The sequence below is a fragment of the Gobio gobio genome (assembly GCF_949357685.1).
Source record: "Gobio gobio genome assembly, chromosome: 19".
Taxonomy (NCBI): domain Eukaryota; kingdom Metazoa; phylum Chordata; class Actinopteri; order Cypriniformes; family Gobionidae; genus Gobio; species Gobio gobio.
In genome coordinates this window covers 3,063,192-3,085,691 of record NC_137112.1, presented here as the reverse complement: position 1 = coordinate 3,085,691, position 22,500 = coordinate 3,063,192, and the positions used below count along the sequence as shown (strand labels likewise).

Here is a 22,500-nt window from a genome sequence, read left to right as displayed (position 1 = left end):
TAACAATTATTAAATTAATATGCAAACTCTTAGAGAACAAAACACATTTATATACACACGCGTGTTTTTTTCTCTAAAAGTTTGCATATTTAATTAATATTTTTGTTATTATTATTATATTCACATTTTTACTGGCTTTTCCACATATATTTAATTTAATCTAATTTATTTACTTTTTACATTTACACGTTAATTTACCATTCAATCATTTATTTATTTATTTTAATCTCATTTATTTACTCAATTGTATACTTACTTTTCTCTTCACTTTTAAGCAAATTTATAAATAAGAAATTAAGCAAATGTATTATACACTTATTTATTTTTGTGCATGTCTAGTATGTTAATTTAACATTAAATCACTCATCTATTGATTTTAATCTTATTTATTTATTTACATTTTTTAATGTTTTTTCTCTAGACTTTTCCACGGACCCCCCTTGTGTAGTAACCATGGCAACACTAGCGCCGCTTTAATATCTGATGTGTTTTATTAGACAGTGTTTGGATCATTGATGGACAGAAACTCCTCATTGTTCTCCAGCTCAACACAGTCAGTCTTATTGTGTAAATCTGCTCTTGTTGATTTATCGCACAGAGTGCCATGTTTTACCGCCTGATATGATCTCGCTCACTGCAGTGTGAAAGTGTCTCAGAGTAGCGTTACAACATCACTTTAACACACTCACATATGTGTGATATGATCAAACAGCGCTGCGTTACACACACACACACACACACACACACACACGAGCGGAAGAAGCAGAATCGCTCGTCTGACAGAATAAAAGCTCCGCCCGATCAAGAGTCAAGACACGTCTTTGTGTTGAGTAAGCAAAAAATTACATATTGTGCCTTTAATATTCAGAATCAAACCATATTAATATAAAAATCTAGATTTAGATTAGAATTAATATTAGTTTCAGCAATACAGACAAAAGAAGATTCAGATTTAGAATAAATTAAATTCTAATTTAGTTTTAGAGTCAGAGTCAAAATAAGATTAACATTCAAATACAGATTTAGAATAAAAGTCAAGTTATGGAAGCAAAATGCCCATTGCATGAAAAAAATAGGTTTGTCTTAAAGGAACACGCCACTATTTTTGAAAAAAGGCTAATTTTCCGTCTCGTCTAGAGTTGAACAGTTGAGTTTGACCGTTTTGGAAGAAGGATTGATGTATGGACTTATTTAAATTTGTTAATTTTGAACAAAAAAATTTGTACCGTTAACGAACATGTAATTTTATGTTTTAAAGGAACACGCCACTATTTTTGTACTAAAGTTGAACAGTTGAGTTTGACCGTTTTCCATTCAGCCGATCTCCGGGTCTGAGCACTGTTAGCATAGCTTAGCATAGATCATTGAATCTGATTAGACCGTTAGCGTCTCGCTCAAAAATGACCAAAGAGTTTAGATATTTTTCCTGTTTATGCAGCGTCGCAATGATATTACACAGCGGCCGAAAATAGTCCCAGCGCTCTCTGTGTGAGCCGGTCGTCACATTGGTTATGTTGACTTAAGTTAGCCTATTTTCAGGCGCTGTGTAATATCATTGCGCCGCTGCACTCATGGGGCGGCTCACAGCTCTTGATCATTACGCCGGAATGAGAGAATAGTTCCTGCCATATCGCTCTAGAAAATCACAACTTCTCATTTCCCGTTGGTCTTAGCACACGATGTCACTACAGAAGAGTCGAGTTTTAAACAGGAGAACTATGGAAAGTCTTTTGTCATTTTTGAGCGAGATGCTAACGGTCTAATCAGATTCAATGATCTATGCTAAGCTATGCTAACAGTGCTCAGAGCCGGAGATCGGCTGAATGGAAAACGGTCAAACTCAACTGTTCAACTCTAGAGGAGACGGAAAATGTGTCCAAAAAATAGTGGCGTGTTCCTTTAACCTCTTAACTGTCACCGTCCCACAGGTGAGACGCCTGGTGCTCTTTTTTTGATCGCCTTTTTTCATATCATATATTTAAGTAATTATCACAAATTAGGTATCATTTGAAAGCTTACAAACTCAAAATTCATCCTGTGAAAACCGTTTTGAAATCGAACATTGTGTTGCCATGGAAACGTTACTCTAAATTATTCTAGTGGGCGCTGTCATGTTTCATATTACAACAATTATTTTAACTACTTTATATTCAAAATCCTTTCCAATCTTGACAAAACGCATATTGTCGGAAAGGTCTGAGTCTCAAGGGTCCATATTTGGTGACTGATTTGTGATGGAAGTAATATTTGGAAAGAAATTTACAGGAAAATGCATCAAAACAACAATAAATGGAATTTGAATGACACCCGGTGGCTATTTTTGGTACAGCACCCTAAACAAAATCTCATGGGGACTTCAATTTTTGTGATATCAACTTCAAATTTGGAACACAAATTGGTTAGACATATGGCTTTGATTTTATAGTAATTTTAGAGTAAATTCTTTTTTGTAAAATATATATTTTACATGAAATAAAAAATATTTAGTACAGTATTTTTCATTTACAGTAAATTTAAACTTCCATAACTATTTCATACTTTCATATTTTGAATTGCTTTAGCAATAATCTGCAGAATGTCGTCTTTAAAACGAGACCAAACTTTGGTCTATATTCCAAAGCATTCTTGAATTACAGCCCTTTAAGTTTGGATAGTGCATTTTCATGTGTATTCTCAAAAAGGGGGGGACAGTTAAAGGGTTAAAACATAAAACGACATGTTCATTAACGGTACAACATGTAACTTTTTTTGTTCAAAATGAACAAATTTGAATAAGTCCATACATCAATCCTTCCAAAATGTGCTTTTGTCTCAAGTCAGCTTAAGATCCGTTCCATCTAAACTGGTTTTATCTCTAGTAGAGCATGTTTTATAAGCAGTAGGATAATATTTCGCTCTCTATAGTTATGAGAATCATATTTTTTTACGTTTGTTTTTTTAACCGTTAGAGGGACAAAACAATTTTCCTTTGAAAAAAGAAAAGTGACACATTCTTGGCATCTACGTGCAGAAAGTCCACATTCCGCCGGTGACACTGATATTTTAAGTTCAACTGAAACAGAAAATGAGCCTGAAGGAACATCAAAAGCAACCGATGACACGACCCTGAATGACTCTAACACCGAGAACATCGATTCCCAGCGTCTGCAGCCGAGAAAGCCTGTTTTCCACAGCTCTCCACTACATCAAACCCTCCTCGTCTGACTGCAGGCAATTACAGAAGCTCTTATCATATTAAGAGCTGCGTTTAATCAAACGGTGGGTTTTTGGCCTCATTATGGGCCACTTCACTGTGCCTGACGGGCCGAGACATTATTTCATTAAATTACGCCGTCCAATTAGACGTGCTTCAATTAAATATCCGAGGTACTAGATTTTAAAAGCCACATGTTCAGTAAAAGTGAGCGAGGGAAACTCTGTGTGAAGTTTACAGCGTAGTTACCGGACCAATCTCGACGTTTGAAATCAATAAGCTTGATAATATCTGATAAACCATCATCTAAGGTGGAGGGAATGTGAACGCTCGGAGTATTTCTGTGCAGTGTGTAATGCAATACTATCCCACAATGCAATGCACTTGATATTGCATGACCTGTGTGATTAATTAAAGGATTAGTTCACTTTTAAATAAACTTTTGCTGATAATTTACTCTCCCCCATGTCATCCAAGATGTCCATGTCTTTCTTTCTGCAGTCGAAAAGAAATTACGGTTTTGGATGAAAACAGTCCAGGGGTTTCCTCCATATAATGGACTTCAATGGGCTCCAAACGGTTCAAATGACAGTTTCAGTGCAGCTTCAAAGGGCTTTAAACGACACCAGATGATGAATAAGGGTCTGATCTAGACAAACCATCAGTTTCTGAGAGAAACCCAGCAGTATTTATGCTATTATTTTACCTCTTAACAGACGAACGTGATCATCTCTGAGCTCCGCCATAACTTCCGACAAGTGAGGTCAAATACGAGCGTGGTCATAGATATATCGATAGTAGATGCCTCATTCTACTGATCCGTGCAGGCGCTAATGAGGCATCTACGTATACATCTATGACCACGCTCGTATTTGACCTCACTTGTCGGAAGTTATGGCTGAGCTCAGAGATGATCACGTTCGTCTGTTAAGAGGTAAAATAATAGCATAAATACTGCTGGGTTTCTCTCAGAAACTGATGGTTTGTCTAGATAAGACCCTTATTCATCATCTGGTGTCGTTTAAAGCCCTTTGAAGCTGCACTGAAACTGTCATTTGAACCGTTTGGAGCCCATTGAAGTCCATTATATGGAGAAAAACCCTGGACTGTTTTCATCCAAAATCTTAATTTCTTTTCGACTGCAGAAAGAAAGTCATGGACATCTTGGATGACATGGAGGAGAGTAAATGATCAGCAAAAGTTGATTTAAAAGTGAACTAATCCTTTAAACTGAAGACTGCCAAGAGACATTTTTAAACAACTTTAAATAAAAAATGCAATATAACCGTATTAATTTACGAGGCGTTAACGACGCCCCTTGCTGAATTAAACATGCAACATAATGGGGTCATGTAACAACAAAGCAACACTAGTGTTTGATTATTTAACACACAGGCGCATACGGTTTCACACACTTCTTAAATAATAACAGGAAATATGCACTACTGTACACCAATCAGGCATAACATTATAACACTGATGATCTCTGTTAGTGGGTGGGATATATTAGGCAGCAAGTGAACACTTTGTCCTCAGAGTTGATGTGTTAGAAGCAGGAAAAATGGGCAAGCGTAAGGATTTGAGCGAGTTTGACAAGGGCCAGATTGTGACGGCTAGAGGACTGGGTCAGAACATCTCCAAAACTGCAGCTCTTGTGGGGTGTTCCCGGTCTGCAGTGGCCAGACTCTATCAAAAGTGGAGGACCAGTGGAGAACCGGCCACAGGGTCATGGAGGACCAGTGGAGAACCGGCCACAGGGTCATGGAGAACCAGTGGAGAACCGGCCACAGGCTCATGGAGAACCAGTGGAGAACCGGCCACAGGGTCATGAAGGACCAGTGGAGAACCGGCCACAGGGTCATGAAGGACCAGTGGAGAACCGGCCACAGGGTCATGAAGGACCAGTGGAGAACCGGCCACAGGGTCATGGAGGACCAGTGGAGAACCGGCCACAGGGTCATGGAGAACCAGTGGAGAACCGGCCACAGGGTCATGAAGGACCAGTGGAGAACCGGCCACAGGGTCATGGAGAACCAGTGGAGAACCGGCCACAGGGTCATGGAGAACCAGTGGAGAACCGGCCACAGGGTCATGAAGGACCAGTGGAGAACCGGCCACAGGGTCATGAAGGACCAGTGGAGAACCGGCCACAGGGTCATGGAGGACCAGTGGAGAACCGGCCACAGGGTCATGGAGAACCAGTGGAGAACCGGCCACAGGGTCATGAAGGACCAGTGGAGAACCGGCCACAGGGTCATGGAGGACCAGTGGAGAACCGGCCACAGGGTCATGGAGAACCAGTGGAGAACCGGCCACAGGGTCATGGAGGACCAGTGGAGAACCGGCCACAGGGTCATGGAGGACCAGTGGAGAACCGGCCACAGGGTCATGGAGAACCAGTGGAGAACCGGCCACAGGCTCATGGAGAACCAGTGGAGAACCGGCCACAGGGTCATGAAGGACCAGTGGAGAACCGGCCACAGGGTCATGGAGGACCAGTGGAGAACCGGCCACAGGGTCATGAAGGACCAGTGGAGAACCGGCCACAGGGTCATGGAGGACCAGTGGAGAACCAGCCACAGGGTCATGAAGGACCAGTGGAGAACCGGCCACAGGGACATGGAGGACCAGTGGAGAACCGGCCACAGGGTCATGGGGGACCAGTGGAGAACCGGCCACAGGGTCATGAAGGACCAGTGGAGAACCGGCCACAGGGTCATGAAGGACCAGTGGAGAACCGGCCACAGGGTCATGGAGGACCAGTGGAGAACCGGCCACAGGGTCATGAAGGACCAGTGGAGAACCGGCCACAGGGTCATGGAGGACCAGTGGAGAACCAGCCACAGGGTCATGAAGGACCAGTGGAGAACCGGCCACAGGGTCATGGAGGACCAGTGGAGAACCGGCCACAGGGTCATGAAGGACCAGTGGAGAACCGGCCACAGGGTCATGGAGAACCAGTGGAGAACCGGCCACAGGGTCATGGAGGACCAGTGGAGAACCGGCCACAGGCTCATGGAGAACCAGTGGAGAACCGGCCACAGGGTCATGAAGGACCAGTGGAGAACCGGCCACAGGGTCATGGAGGACCAGTGGAGAACCGGCCACAGGGTCATGGAGGACCAGTGGAGAACCGGCCACAGGGTCATGGAGGACCAGTGGAGAACCGGCCACAGGGTCATGGAGGACCAGTGGAGAACCGGCCACATGGTCATGGAGGACCAGTGGAGAACCGGCCACAGGGTCATGAAGGACCAGTGGAGAACCGGCCACAGGGACATGGAGGACCAGTGGAGAACCGGCCACAGGGTCATGGAGGACCAGTGGAGAACCGGCCACAGGGTCATGAAGGACCAGTGGAGAACCGGCCACAGGGTCATGAAGGACCAGTGGAGAACCGGCCACAGGGTCATGGAGGACCAGTGGAGAACCGGCCACAGGGTCATGAAGGACCAGTGGAGAACCGGCCACAGGGTCATGGAGGACCAGTGGAGAACCGGCCACAGGGTCATGGAGGACCAGTGGAGAACCGGCCACAGGGTCATGAAGGACCAGTGGAGAACCGGCCACAGGGTCATGGAGAACCAGTGGAGAACCGGCCACAGGGTCATGGAGGACCAGTGGAGAACCAGCCACAGGGTCATGAAGGACCAGTGGAGAACCGGCCACAGGGTCATGAAGGACCAGTGGAGAACCGGTCACAGGCTCATGGGCGGATAATGCGCCGCCTCAAAGCACAAATCCTTCAGGAATGGTTTGAGGAGCACAACAACGAGTTTGGCCTCCAAATTCCCCAGATCTCAATCCAATCGAGCATCTGTGGGATGAGCTGAACAAACAAGTGGCCTCGCAACTCACAGGACTTAAAGGATCTGCTGCTAACATCTTGGTGCCAGATACCACAGCACACCTTCAGGAGTCCACGCCTTGATGTTATCATGCCAGCAAAATATTATGCCTGATAGGTGTATAATCACAAGTTTGGGGTCTTTTGAAAGAAATGAATATTTTATTCAGCAAGATGCAAATATCCACAGACACACGAGCTCTACCTGATTTTGGACAGGTGTTTAAACTCAAGGCCAGTGCACAAGGTGTGTCCATCCGTCATCTGCACGCGCAGCATTCTGGGAGCCGCCTGAGACTCCTCGTGGTCTTTCGGAGCGGCGACATTACGAATCTTCTGCACCTGAAGGACACACGGACCGTCCAACTGTGGAAGAAAGATTCGCATCACACACACAGATAAAACACAGGATGTGATGGATCGAGTGCAGGTTTAAACACACAGTCATGTGCTTTCACTTCTGCTCAAGCGTCTGATTTTCTCTTTAATAACAGCGCCATCTTGTGGGCAGCATTAGCAAGTGCATGAAGTCTTTTCATTTGCTGGACAGTGCCATCTATGCATTATTCTGGATTCCTGCTTAAATCCAATGGCTAATTCCTATTCACTCTCTAAGTCAAGTCCAGTGAGTGTTAATACCTTTTCTATCCGGCCGCTGTTGATGTCCGCCGGCAGAAAGCTCTTCCCTATGGGTCTCAGATCATTCTGTGGATTATATCATAGTATGATTAGTGTTGATCACATAAGAGTATGCAGAATCTGTGAAAATGTGAATAATTTTAACAAAATAAGAGATATCATACACAATGCATGTTGTTTTTAATTTAAATATCAACCCTCAGGCCCTATAGAGATCCATTCTCTCTTAATGCGTCGTCTTTCCTTCTGGAGCATCAGTGAATGTTTGGACCTCCTTTAATAGTTGAGTTTGAGTCGCTCAACCGTCCTCAGATTTCATAAATCACATAATCAATCGTTTGAATCAATTCAATGACTCACTCATAAACAACTGCCTCATTCCTGAACGAATCAGCGTTTGAACGAATCGTTTGTATCAATGACTCACTCATAAACAACTGCCTCATTCCTGATCAAATCAGTCGTTTGAACAAAATGTTTGATTCAATGACTCACTCAAACAACTGCCTCATTCCTGATCAAATCAGCCATTTGAACAAATCGTTTGATTCAATGACTCACTCATAAACAACTGCCTCATTCCTGATCAAATCAGTCGTTTGAACAAATCGTTTGAATCAATGACTCACTCATAAACAACTGCCTCATTCCTGATCAAATCAGCCGTTTGAACGAATTGTTTGAATCAATGACTCACTCAAACAACTGCCTCATTCCTGAATGAATCGGCCGTTTGTACAAATCATTTGATTCAATGACTCACTCATAAACAACTGCCTCATTCCTGAACGAATCGGCCGTTTGAACAAATTGTTTGAATCAATGACTCACTCAAACAAATGCCTCATTCCTGAACGAATCGGCCGTTTGAACAAATTGTTTGAATCAATGACTCACTCAAACAATTGCCTCATTCCTGAACAAATCAGCCGTTTGTACAAATCATTTGATTCAATGACTCACTCATAAACAACTGCCTCATTCCTGAAACGAATCGTTTGAATCAATGACTCACTCATAAACAATTGCCTCATTCCTGAACGAATCGGCCGTTTGAACAAATTGTTTGAATCAATGACACACTCAAACAATTGCCTCATTCCTGAACGAATTAGCCGTTTGTACAAATCATTTGATTCAATGACTCACTCATAAACGACTGCCTCATTCCTGAAACGAATCGTTTGAATCAATGACTCACTCATAAACAATTGCCTCATTCCTGAACGAATCGGCCGTTTGAACAAATCATTTGAATCAACGACTCACTCATAAACAACTGCCTCATTCCTGAAGGAATCGGCCGTTTGAACAAATCATTTGAATCAACGACTCACTCATAAACAACTGCCTCATTCCTGAACGAATCAGCGTTTGAACGAATCGTTTGTATCAATGACTCACTCATAAACAACTGCCTCATTCCTGATCAAATCAGTCGTTTGAACAAAATGTTTGATTCAATGACTCACTCAAACAACTGCCTCATTCCTGATCAAATCAGCCATTTGAACAAATCGTTTGATTCAATGACTCACTCATAAACAACTGCCTCATTCCTGATCAAATCAGTCGTTTGAACAAATCGTTTGAATCAATGACTCACTCATAAACAACTGCCTCATTCCTGATCAAATCAGCCGTTTGAACGAATTGTTTGAATCAATGACTCACTCAAACAACTGCCTCATTCCTGAATGAATCGGCCGTTTGTACAAATCATTTGATTCAATGACTCACCCATAAACAACTGCCTCATTCCTGAACGAATCGGCCGTTTGAACAAATTGTTTGAATCAATGACTCACTCAAACAATTGCCTCATTCCTGAACAAATCAGCCATTTGTACAAATCATTTGATTCAATGACTCACTCATAAACAACTGCCTCATTCCTGAAACGAATCGTTTGAATCAATGACTCACTCATAAACAATTGCCTCATTCCTGAAACGAATCGGCCATTTGAACAAATTGTTTGAATCAATGACTCACTCAAACAATTGCCTCATTCCTGAACAAATCAGCCGTTTGTACAAATCATTTGATTCAATGACTCACTCATAAACAACTGCCTCATTCCTGAAACGAATCGTTTGAATCAATGACTCACTCATAAACAACTGCCTCATTCCTGAACGAATCAGCCGTTTGAACAAATCATTTGAATCAATGACTCACTCATAAACAACTGCTTCATTTCTGAACGAATCAGCCGTTTGAACAAATCGTTTGAATCAATGACTCACTCATAAACAACTGCCTCATTCCTGAACGAATCGGCCATTTGAACAAATCGTTTGATTCAATGACTGACTCATAAACAACTGCCTCATTCCTGAACGAATCAGCTGTTTGAACAAATCGTTTGAATCAATGACTCACTCATAAACAACCGCCTCATTCCTGAACGAATCAGCTGTTTGAACAAATCGTTTGAATCAATGACTCACTCATAAACAACTGCCTCATTCCTGAACGAATCAGCTGTTTGAACAAAATGTTTGAATCAATGACTGACTCATAAACAACCGCCTCATTCCTGAATGAATCAGCCATTTGAACAAAATGTTTGAATCAATGACTCACTCATAAACAACCGCCTCATTCCTGAACGAATCAGCCGTTTGAACAAATCGTTTGAATCAATGACTCACTCAAAAACAACCGCCTCATTCCTGAACAAATCAGCCGTTTGAACAAATCGTTTGAATCAATGACTCACTCATAAAGAGCCATTCATTTTCTGGATGTGTCCAACTGCTCTTTTGACAGCTTTTGTGATGAATATTTTGTGAATATATGAAAAGGCTTAACGTCGCGCCCTGCAATGACATCAATATAAGAGTTAACGAGGGAAAGGGGAAATCACTTACATTCAATGCTACTTGTATGATGTCAGTCAGTGATGTTTTCTCCTTCTCTGAAGAACTTTTACACTCCTCTATTCCTTCATCGGTCAGGAACCTGTGAGGAAAAGTGTCGATTTGGAGCAAACCAGTGTGATTTACGCCAATCATTCAGACACAGACATAATCATCCTCGAGCAATGGACTCCCAACCTGTATTCAGACTACTCGTTTATCACTTAAGATTTAAATGTGATTATTGTGAATCAATTGTGTGTGTGTGTGTGTGTGTGTGTGTGTGTGTGTGTGTGTGTGTGTGTGTGTGTGTGTGTGTGTGTGGTAAATGAAACCGCACGCCTGCTCCAGTCATTCACAGAGACAGAAACATGCAGGATTCAGTCTTTTTGCGGCTTAATATTCACAGACACTAGTATATATGGCAATTTGATTTAAGCGACTGACCAATGTTTTATTTATTAATCAAAACAAATTCTGTGCCATTCCGCAAATACGTTTTTATGACTGGATTCCGCCTGCATTGTGGAAATGAATCCTTATGAAAGTTTAGTCAAGAGTAGTGAGCGATTTATTTATGTTTGTTTGTTGGTCTTTTGTTGTTTGATGAACATTAACGCAGACGCAGCAGGAATATTACAGTATAATCGTGGATTAGATATTACACAGCTCTTCACGCAGTTCATTAATAAACCATCGGTTAAATCGGCCTCTCTTATGCTATAGCCGATATGCCCATGGTTATAAATCGATTAAAAAAAACGGCCGATAAATATCGAGGGCCGATGCATCCCCTAGAAGAGACATTAAAAATAGTAATGTTTCCAAACTTTTGACCAGTACTGTAAATAAATATCAAGCCTTAAACTCGTCAAATTCTGAAAGATGCTGTTAATTGTTCAGAAACACTTTACAATAAAGGTTGTGTTAGTTAATATTAGATAATGCATAAGTTAACATGAACACCTGTAGCGTTACAGCGTTTGTAAGGTTGTCTGTACATATTTGGGTCAAAGACGAAATAGGGGTTTTTCAAGCATTAAAAAAATAAATGTGTAATACAGCTTTAAATGTAGTTTTTTCCTGTACATTAGAATGCGTCATGTTTAATTTTATATTTTCTTGAAATAATGACTATCACACATTTTTTACGATGATTTACAGAAGACACCCACTAAAATGTCATTCAGTGTAAGAATATTTATGTATCAGAAAATCTTATTAGGCATATTTAAAACAGGAATCATTTGATGGCATATTAAAAGACTTTTAAAAGATTAATTAATTGTAATTTTTAAATCTTTGCCACTATCCTTCAAACCACTAGGTTTATTTGCCAGCAAGAAGTTTTTGTAAGGAAGTGAAAATCATTTAATACAATTTTGTATGATCACATTATTTTATATATTTTAATGATTACAGGTTAGAATAAGTATATTGTTTAATTTTTTACATAAATATATCTGTTCCACTGAATGAAAAAAGCATTACCCTGAATGACGAAACTTCTACTTCAGCTTATATTGCAGGCCATCTATATCAAAAAGTGAGCTTGACCAGTAAAGTTAATCATAATTATTCACAACATCTACTTATTTTTAAAAAATTCTAACAATATAAATGTTTTTTTGGCATTTCACTGAATGACGTGCGGTTTTGTAACTGAGGATACCACACCATGAAAAGGTGGAATTATCAAATATTTAAGAGCAATGAATTCACTTTTCTGCAGCTCCACATGGTCTTCAGGGCCTTATGATGATGTCACAGATCTGTTTATGATATGATTTCAGAATGGCTTCTTGATCCTGTTACACTGAATGATCTCTTACAAACTGGATTTTCGGGACAAAAGTCCCCTGGTTATTTAAATACTTAAAAAAATAACCTTTTAAAATAACACAGCCAACACATATTTGAAAATGCCAAGAAAACAAATGTATTTTTTTACTTGTTATTTTATACATTTATTTAAAGATGTAATGGCAAAATCAAAGTCCGGACCATTACGCTGAAGGACAATTTTGCACTTTGGAACATTATTTCCCCTAAATGTTGACATTTTATTTTGACAAAAGTTATTTGAAATAGTAGACAGTTTACTTGCATTTAACACGTTTTTAATGTATATAAAATGACTTTTGTAAACATAATTTGATGCGGACACCAAAATTGTGACCCATTTACATTAGTTTAACTCATTTCCAACTCACATCTTACTCTAACGGTAAGAATGTTGTTGTGTATCTTAACATCATTAAACAAATCCTGTAGTAAAAGTAATTTTGAGAACCTTATTCTCAATACCTGATGTGTTAACATTTATAGGTTCATTACGAAGCAGTAAATAATAATAATAAAGGCTTTGTTAATGGCAAGTCATGTTAATAAAAGTCTACAAATGTTAGTAACACACATCAGGCAATGTTGAAATACTGTACACTTTACAATAAGAGTCACAAAATACAGTAATACATGCTTTGTTGAATTTAAATGATAGTAAAGTTTCCACTGGTGAATTATGTTTACCAACAGCCCAAAATAATGTTGATAAGGTACACAACAGCATTATGTTTACCTTTAGAGTAAGATGTGAGTTAAATATGTTCGTCCTTAGTGTGTGTGTGTGTGTGTGTGTGTGTGTGTGTGTGTGTGTGTGTGTGTGTGTGTGTGTGTGTGTGTGTGTGTGTGTCAACATATACCTAAACTAATGTAACTATGTACAGAAAGACAACCTTATAAACAAAGTAAAGCTACAGGTGTTGTTCATGTTAGCTAATACAACCTTATAAAGTGTTACCAACTGACGTGTTTAATTAATGGAGATTGTGATCGTTGACATGACAGTCCAAACTGATTAAAATGCTATCGATTTAAAACTTCAGCAGCTGGTTATTAAAATATCAGACATGACATATATAACATATGTATTAATAATTTACTGGTAATGGACTAGCAGTTAATAAATGTTGAATATCGTGCTAATCATTTAGTCGCTATCTGCACCCAACAGCCAGAGAGAGAGAAATAATCTAATGAAGTGGTTTAAACCGCTGTTAAATTAACTTATAAAGTCAAACTGCGCGAGTGAATGAATGTAAACATGAGTTAGCATCGTTAGCATGTTAGCCGTTGGCCCTCAGGAAAGACTCACCAGCCCTCTTGAATGAGCGCCGAGCTCAGATCGCACATCTTCACACACACGCGGGAGTCTGTGAGGGGTCACTGTCGGAAATTTCACCGGTTTCACATTCTGTGTTACTCGGGATTCGCTTCTACACCGTTAGCCGCTCCTGCTACCGGACAAAGACGGGAGACGTCACGCGCGCACTTCCGGGTCAAAGTGGAGCCGCGCGGCTGACGCACAGCTCGAATACAATTCATGTTACACAAAAATATGGAACAAATTGCAATTGGAATAATTTTCCTGCTACAACTACTAAAGAATAAATAAAGATGTGGTCCTTACAACAAAAAAGTGTCTTTCAAAATAATAAATAGATTTATACCCGGTCAAACATTTCATGGCTAAAGTAAATATAAAACTGATATTGATACAAAATGCTCATTTTGCGAAATTTACACATTTATTAAAGATAATATCCATCAAGATATATCTACAGCTTTTAAAGACATTATTTTTGGATGCTTTGATTCTAAAAAATAATGCTTGCTTTGTTATATTTCATAAACATTGTTTATATTTCATTTATCTTCTTTGCAAATGTGATATCCATAAAAATAAGTTTACCAACAACAAACTTAAAAATTATATATATATATATATATATATATATATATATATATATATACATATATATATATATATATATATATATATATATATATATATATATATATATATATATATATATATATATACAAATAATTTCTCAATACAATTAGATCTTCTGTAAATAATAAAGTATGTATATATAGATTAATATCTTATCCTCATATTCTTTTATTTTCCTTTAGTTATATATTTCAGCTAATCATATTAACTCATCTTTTCTCATCTGTATTCTGATGATATTGAACATATTGTTAATACATATTGTATACAAAGTTGTACATCATAAACGTGTCATATCTGTATTTTTGCAATAAAAAAGGTTAAAAATTGTCACACTGTACTGTCATATTTAGTATTTAAATCAAGTTGTATTGTACAAATGTTATTTATTTTATTCCAATATTGTTGTGTTATTTATTTATTTGAATACATTTATTATTTTATTATTATGTAAAGTGACATTTGAGGTACAATTCTGAGTATTAGAAAAATAACCACACATATTTAACACATAATCACCTGTAAACTGATTGTATTTACACTGCATACGTTTAATCCTATTCCTGACTTTTCCTTAGTTAATAAACTCTCCCTTCATCACAGGTGCATACAATTTTGTGAGTTTTTCTACATTATTTATCTACACACACACACACACACACACACACACACACACACACACACACACACACACACACACACACACACACACACACACACACACACACACACACACACACACACACACACACACACACACACACACACACACACACACACACACACACACCCCTCTCCTGTTCATTTCTGCTTATTGCTGTTTTTTTGTTGGTTTTATTTACTTTTTAAAAACAAATTTCTTATTCTAAAGTTCATTATTGTTATACATTTGGATTATTGAAATAAATAATATCTGATCACAATAAAATATTGTATTTTAGTGGCAACTTATGGGCATTATTGCATTAACAAGACACTTCAAAAGACCTCGAACAACAACAACAAATTCTAAACTTTGACAAAAATACTGATTTAATGTATTTTGTAATGTTTAAATATACATATTCACAAAATATTCATGACGAAAGCTGTTATAAGAGCAGTTGAATGGATCTCGATGGGCCTCTGCTGGAGAGATGTGGTCATTACACTTTCTTTCTAAAACCAGTATTATCTGCAAAAAATATTTCTAACCAGCAGATGGCAGAATTCTGCCTCTAACACACACACACACACACAATATCCAGAAACAACTCATATTTAATTCAGACAATCATTATAGTGGTTTTTTTTTTATAAAAATGTAATATTTCATATGCATGCTAATGCTGTAGAGGAACAATTTTGCAGTAAACAGGTAAGACAAAATACTTAATATCCCCCAAAACACAGAATAAACATAGAAATACATATATAATTTGTATTACTAAAATGTATATATTTTGTACAATAACTCAATACATGTTTTGGGTCCCAAAGACGAGGACCGTAAACAGGAAACGAGGCGCATACATGAGTATATGAGGGTTCACACACTGTAAGAGTGAGCTTTACTCTGGGCTTCATGTTTTACTGCACTATTGCTGTGAATGAATCTGAAGTTTGGATGCATTATCTGACATCTCTGGACTGTGTTACATTTCTTTCTGTGTAACATAAAAGAAAATCATTTGAGTCCGGTTTTGTTGTTGTTTTTTTGTCCATACAATATTCAATGGTAGGCTATGGTTTGGTTGCCGAACATTCTTCTAAATATCTTCTTTTGTGTTTCACAGAAGAGAGAAAGTCATACAGGTTTGGAACGACATGAGAGTGAGTAAAAGATGACAGAATTTAATAGCAGTTTGCTTTACTGCATACTAGCTCAAGATCAGTGCTTTACTGTCAAGTGCGTTTCTGTGTGACAAAAGTGCAATATTGTGTTATTTGCATTTGCAGTAAATCCGATAATATCCATCATTATTTGTCCCTGTCTTAGTTTTATTTATTTACTCCAATTTAAGGCCCTAACCCCAACAAAAACCTTCACGGGGCACTCATGGGCCGGAAGCGTATGTTTGGCCTGGGCTGAATTTGAGGCCCTTCCCAGCCCTGGCTGTGTTCCTCACACTTCTGAAGCCACTTCAACACCCTTTCATCTGAACTTTGGCTCATACTTCCATCTGTAGGGACAGAGAACATCAGTTTGATGGGAGACACTGAACATCATTTCACATTATTAGGAAATAAGGAACACATTAAGAAAAGGATTTGCTTGAAAGGTGCAGTGTGTAAGTTTTTGTGGCATCTAGTGGTGAGGTTGTGAATTGCAAACGCTCACTCCTCCCTTTCAAAGCACATAGAGAAGCTACGGTGGCCCACACAGGACAAAGATGTCGTCGTCTGAGACAGCAGAGCGACTAGCGCTCTGTAGAGAAGTTTTTAGGGCAGGGGTGTCCAAACTTTTTTAAAAGGGGCCCAGATTCCATATATATATATGGGGACATGGTGCTCATAAAGGGATGGACATGGTCAGAAACAATGCTCAGGTAGGCCGTGGCATTTAAACCATGCCCAATTGGCACTAAGGGGCCTAAAGTGTGCCCAGAAAACATCCCCCACACCATTACACCACCACCACCAGCCTGCACACTGGTAACAAGGCATGATGGATCCATGTTCTCATTCTGTTTACGCCAAATTCTGACTCGACCATCTGAATGTCTCAACAGAAATCCAGACTCATCAGACCAGGCAACATTTTTCCAGTCTTCAACTGTCCAATTTTGGTGAGCTTGTGCAAATTGTCGCCTCTTTTTCCTATTTGTAGTGGAGATGAGTGGTACCCGGTGGGGTCTTCTGCTGTTGTAGCCCATCCGCCTCAAGGTTGTGTGTGTTGTGGCTTCACAAATGCTTTGCATTCGGTTCCTTTATATATATGTGTGTGTTTTGTTTCTTGGAAAAATTTTGAGATTTGACAAAAGCTTGAGCTGACAGTAGAGTAGCTTGTGATAGGACACAGATGTAAATGTATATATATTTAACAATATCTGTAAAATGTTCATAAACCAAAAAGTTTTAATGGGTGAAATTTAAATATTATTAGTGAGTCTATTCTTATTTAAGAACTCTATTTAGATCACCACGGGTAAAACTACGCTGCAAAAAGGCTTTTCTTACTTAGAATTTCTGTCTTTTTCCAAATATCTAAAATTCTTTTTTTACTTTTACTAAGTAAAATGACATACAATATTTTTTCTTGATTTCTGGGGGGAAAAAAATCCAAATGAAGTGAGTTTTTGCTTTAAACAAGCAAAATGATCTGCCAATGGGGTAAAGAAAAATAATATTGTTTCTGTTTGGGACTGAAACAAAATTGAAAAAAGAAACAAGATTTTTTTTTTTTTTTTTTTAAGCAAAAACTCACTTAAATTTCATTTATTTTCCAGAAAACAAGAAAAAAATCTCTCATGTCATTATCTTATCTAGTGACTGCATCTTGATTTTGGAGATACATTTAGACTAGAAACAAGACAAAAACACTAAATAAGAGCATTTTTTTGCAGTGCACACGTGGCAAAAAGAAAAAATATGATTTCTATGTCTAAAATGGTTTTATGATATTTAGTCTATAAACATATAAATACAAATGCACAAAACTGTAAGTTTATGACAAAAATAGTCTGTATTTGGCCTTTATTTCTCACTTACTATCTATGTCTACATTAAAAATTTAATAAAATTAGATATTAACCTACATTTCAGACAAATTACCACAGTTAGTTAGTGTTGCCACAGTAAATCCATTATAAATGTTGGTGAATTGTTGTTTGAAAAGTATTTTAACTGGATCGTCTCAGTGTTTCTCCTAATGTTTCCCTAAAACTAAAGTCTAGAACTGCCACCTTGTGTTGACATTGTGAAACTGCACGATTTGTAAATAATGCATGGCGGGCCACATATAATATATTTTAATAGACATGCTGCGGGCCGTTTGAATTTGGACACCCCTGCTTTAGGGCTACTGTAGAAACATGGCGGCACAAAATGGCGGCTTCACTGTAAGGGACCCGCGGTGTGTGTGGATAGAAACGGCTCATTCTAAGATAATAAATCATAACGGCACATTATGAAAAGTCTTTATACTCCACTGAAAACAAAGTTATGTGTATTATATTGCATAATAGATCCTCATAAATATTACACACTGCACCTTTAAGAGATGTATTTGATGTAACTCACCACTGGATGCTTCAGGATTCTGCAGAATGTTCAAGAGTCCGTCCATTATAATGGCTTCCCATCTGCTTCCTTCTCTCCGGATCTGCTCCTGGAGTTCAGCCGAGACTGAAAGAGGAAAAGGGCACAGAGAGAGTCCTCAAACACAACACACGTCCTCTGAGAAGCTGATTTAAAACACAGTTAGATGTTAACATATGTTAGCGCAAAAGAAAATAAGAGGAAAAAACGATCAATGGCTTAGTGAAATTGTCTTTAGACAGGAGTGCACATCATTTTTTTTGGTTTGTCAAGTCAAGTCATCTTTATTTCTCTAGTTCACACACACACACACACACACACACACACACACACACACACACACACACACACACACACACACACACACACACACACACACACACACACACACACACACACACACACACACACACACACACACACACACACACTCACACACACACACACACACACACACACACACACACACACACACACACACACACACACACTTCAGCTTCACACTGATGACAGGACATGAGTTTAGTTTCAGATCAAAAGCTAAAGCAAGTTTTTGATTGATTCATTTCTGTTGTAAAAACTGATTTCAAAATGTAGAAGCGCATGTACAATATATATATATTGCACAAAATGAAAACAATAATGTAAATATTATTATTATAAGTGTGAATCAAAAAATTTAAAGAGCATTTAAAAAAAATAACAAGCATGATTTCATCTCTTAAATGTCTCAGTGTGTGTTTTGGTCATAATTTAGACTTTTTAAATCTAATTTCAGCTTTTGATCTCCTAATTAGGACTTTTAATCATAATTTAGATTTTTGACTTTAAAATCATATTTTCAACATTTTATCTTATAATTATGACTTAGCATGTCGTATTTTCGACTTTTATCTAATGATGAGGACTTTTAAAATCATATATTTGACTTTTTACCTAATAATGAGGACTTTTAAAATCATATATTTGACTTTTTATCTAATAATTATGACTTAGCATGTCATATTTTCGACTTTTATCTAATAATGAGGACTTTTAAAATCATATATTTGACTTTTTACCTAATAATGAGGACTTTTAAAATCATATATTTGACTTTTTATCTAATAATTATGACTTAGCATGTCATATTTTCGACTTTTATCTAATGATGAGGACTTTTAAAATCATACATTCGACTTTTTATCTAATAATGAGGAATTTTAAAATCATATATTTGACTTTTTATCTAATAATTGTGACTTAGCATGTCGTATTTTATACTTTTTATCTAATAATGAGGACTTTCAAAATATTATTTTCAACATTTTATCTTATAATTATGACTTAGCATGTCTTATTTTTTACTTTTATTCTAATAATGAGGACTTTTAAAATCATATTTTCAGCATTTTATCTCTTAATTATGACTTAGCATGTCATATTTTATACTTTTTATCTAATAATGAGGACTTTTAAAATCCTATTTTCAACATTTTATCTCTTAATTATGACTTAGCATGTCTTATTTTTTACTTTTATTCTAATAATGAGGACTTTTAAAATCATATTTTCAGCATTTTATCTCTTAATTATGACTTAGCATGTCATATTTTATAATTTTTATCTAATAATGAGGACTTTCAAAATATTATTTTCAACATTTTATCTTATAATTATGACTTAGCATGTCTTATTTTTGACTTTTTATCTAATAATGAGGACTTTTAAAATCATATTTTCAACATTTTATCTTATAATTATGACTTAGCATGTCTTATTTTTGACTTTTTATCTAATAATGAGGACTTTTAAAATCATATTTTCAACATTTTATCTTATAATTATGACTTAATGTCATATTTCTGACTTTTTATCTAATAATGAGGACTTTTAAAATCATATTTTCAACATTTTATCTAATAATGAGGACATTTAAAATCATATCTTCAACATTTTATCTCTTAATTATGACTTTATGATAAATGAATTGAGCTGATCAGTAATATAGTTGAATATTTAGTGTATTATGTCCCTCAAGGGAGCACCATTCCTGGTGTTAAAGTAACGAGCTCATTGTAAGTGTGCTTAGCCCTGTAATTGCTGTATGGGTTTTGAAATTACACAACTTACAGCTCGGAGTGTCTACCATGCTATTGTCACTTTTCACGTCTATCCCAGCGTCTGACTCTTCATCTCTACATCCAGGGAAAGTCATCCCCAATTCCTTGATCTTCCTTTTGATGGCATTACACCTGTTGCTCAACTCCTGGTTTATTAACTTCTCCACTTGATCGGTGCTCATCTTCTCATCATCTTGTTGTGTGTCAGACTCATGGGTTTTCACTTCTGCAGCACAGTGTGTGTTGAGATGGAACAGACTGTTTTCTGCCACCATCTCCTCGACCTTCAGGAGCAGATCCGTGACCTGAGCTCGGTTCCTCTTATCCGTGTTGTCAAAGACGTGATATCGGTTCCTGCACTTCTCAATCAGCCACTGAAGAGCGTCTCCTTCACTCTGGATGTGCTGCTCGATGGACACGTCTGGAAACCTGTCGCCCCATGTGAACAGGACCACGGTGTGTCTCCAGACGTCCTCTCCCAGGATGGCCATGTACTCTTCAATGATTCTCCTCTGCTCGCTCTGGAATGAAGTGTCCACAGGAATGACCAGGATGATGGCGTGAGGGAACTGCATGTGCTGGGATTGGCTGATGCTCTCCAGGATTGTGGCCTGAGCGAACCTTGGGTTGAATTTAGACGAGAAGTACTTCCAGCAGCCCGGAGTGTCCAACACTGAGATCCTCTTGCCGTTTACTTCACCGGAATATTTCGGGCACTTTTCTGTCCCTTCGGTTTCCACTTTTACATTATTAAAGATCGTGTGTATGGACGAACTCTTCCCGGAAAGGATCCATCCAAGCAGAACAATCCTCATTTCTGAGAACGGAGCCACAGCTTCTTGAAGAAAACATGAAAAATGTAAATAAAATACGTATTATTTGCATGTTTGAAATGTGTACATAATAACTCGTTCTTTATTCTGGCTATTTTATGTAACCCCCCCGGGCCTCTATGGTCAGAAATGACCAAAACATTTTACGCTTTTAAATTTGAGGGTTTATTTTGACACTTGGCTCCTTCATGGTTAAAAATGACCGACATGCAACATGAATGTGAAATACGAAAGGATATTAAAACGATTAGGCATAACATTATAACACTGATGATCTGTTAGTGGGTGGGATATACAACCCCAAATCAGAAAAAAGTTGGGACAGTATGGAAAACGCAAATAAATAAAAAAAAGAAGTGATTTCTAAATTTACTTTGACCTGTATTTCATTGCAGACAATATGAACACAAAATATTTCATGTTTTGTCTGGTCAACTTCATGTCATTTGTAAATATGCATCCTTTCCTGTCATTCAGACCTGCAACACATTTCAAAAAAAGTTGGGACAGGAGCAATTTAGGGCTAGTAATGAGGTAAAATGGTTAAATAATGATGTGATTTGAAACAGGTGATGTCAACAGGAGATTGTAATTATGATTTGGTACACAAGCAGCATCCAAGAAAGGTCTAATCCTTTAGGAGCAAAGATGGGCCGAGGATCGCCAGTTTGCCAACAAATACGTGAGAAAATTATTGAAATGTTTAAAAACAATGTTCCTCAAAGAAAGATAGGAAGAGATTTGGATATTTCACATTCAACAGTGCATAACATAATTAAAAGATTCAAGGAATCTGGAGCAATTTCAGTGCGTAAAGGACAAGGGCGCAAGCCTAAGCTGAACAACCGTGATCTCCGATCCCTCAGGCGGCACTGCATCAAGAATCGTCATCATCTAGAAGCGATATCACCACATGGGCTCAGGACTACTTTGGCAAACCTTTGTCAAGTACCACAATACGTAGTTACATCCACAAATGCCAGTTAA

The 22,500-nt window shown here is 38.0% G+C and overlaps 2 protein-coding genes across 4 annotated transcripts in view; both read right to left on the bottom strand.

The window, feature by feature from the left end:
- Positions 1-13,898, bottom strand: part of tdrd3 (tudor domain containing 3) — a 58,151-nt gene extending 44,253 nt beyond the window's left edge. Inside the window, exons 1-4 of one of the 2 annotated variants that reach the window (XM_079844323.1) lie at positions 13,698-13,898; positions 10,556-10,646; positions 7,680-7,745; positions 7,246-7,406 (exon numbers count right to left, since the gene is read on the bottom strand). In XM_079844323.1, coding sequence (XP_079700449.1) covers positions 7,246-7,406; positions 7,680-7,745; positions 10,556-10,646; positions 13,698-13,735 — 356 coding nt within the window. In that variant the 5' untranslated portion in view covers positions 13,736-13,898. The remainder of the gene's footprint in view (positions 1-7,245; positions 7,407-7,679; positions 7,746-10,555; positions 10,647-13,697) is intronic. The other variant, XM_079844322.1, reaches the window with a different exon arrangement.
- A 1,451-nt stretch (positions 13,899-15,349) lies between these two features.
- Positions 15,350-22,500, bottom strand: part of LOC307142718 (GTPase IMAP family member 8-like) — a 12,722-nt gene continuing 5,571 nt past the window's right edge. Inside the window, exons 4-6 of one of the 2 annotated variants that reach the window (XM_079843777.1) lie at positions 20,691-21,518; positions 18,561-18,665; positions 15,350-16,501 (exon numbers count right to left, since the gene is read on the bottom strand). In XM_079843777.1, coding sequence (XP_079699903.1) covers positions 16,365-16,501; positions 18,561-18,665; positions 20,691-21,518 — 1,070 coding nt within the window. In that variant the 3' untranslated portion in view covers positions 15,350-16,364. The remainder of the gene's footprint in view (positions 16,502-18,560; positions 18,666-20,690; positions 21,519-22,500) is intronic. The other variant, XM_079843778.1, reaches the window with a different exon arrangement.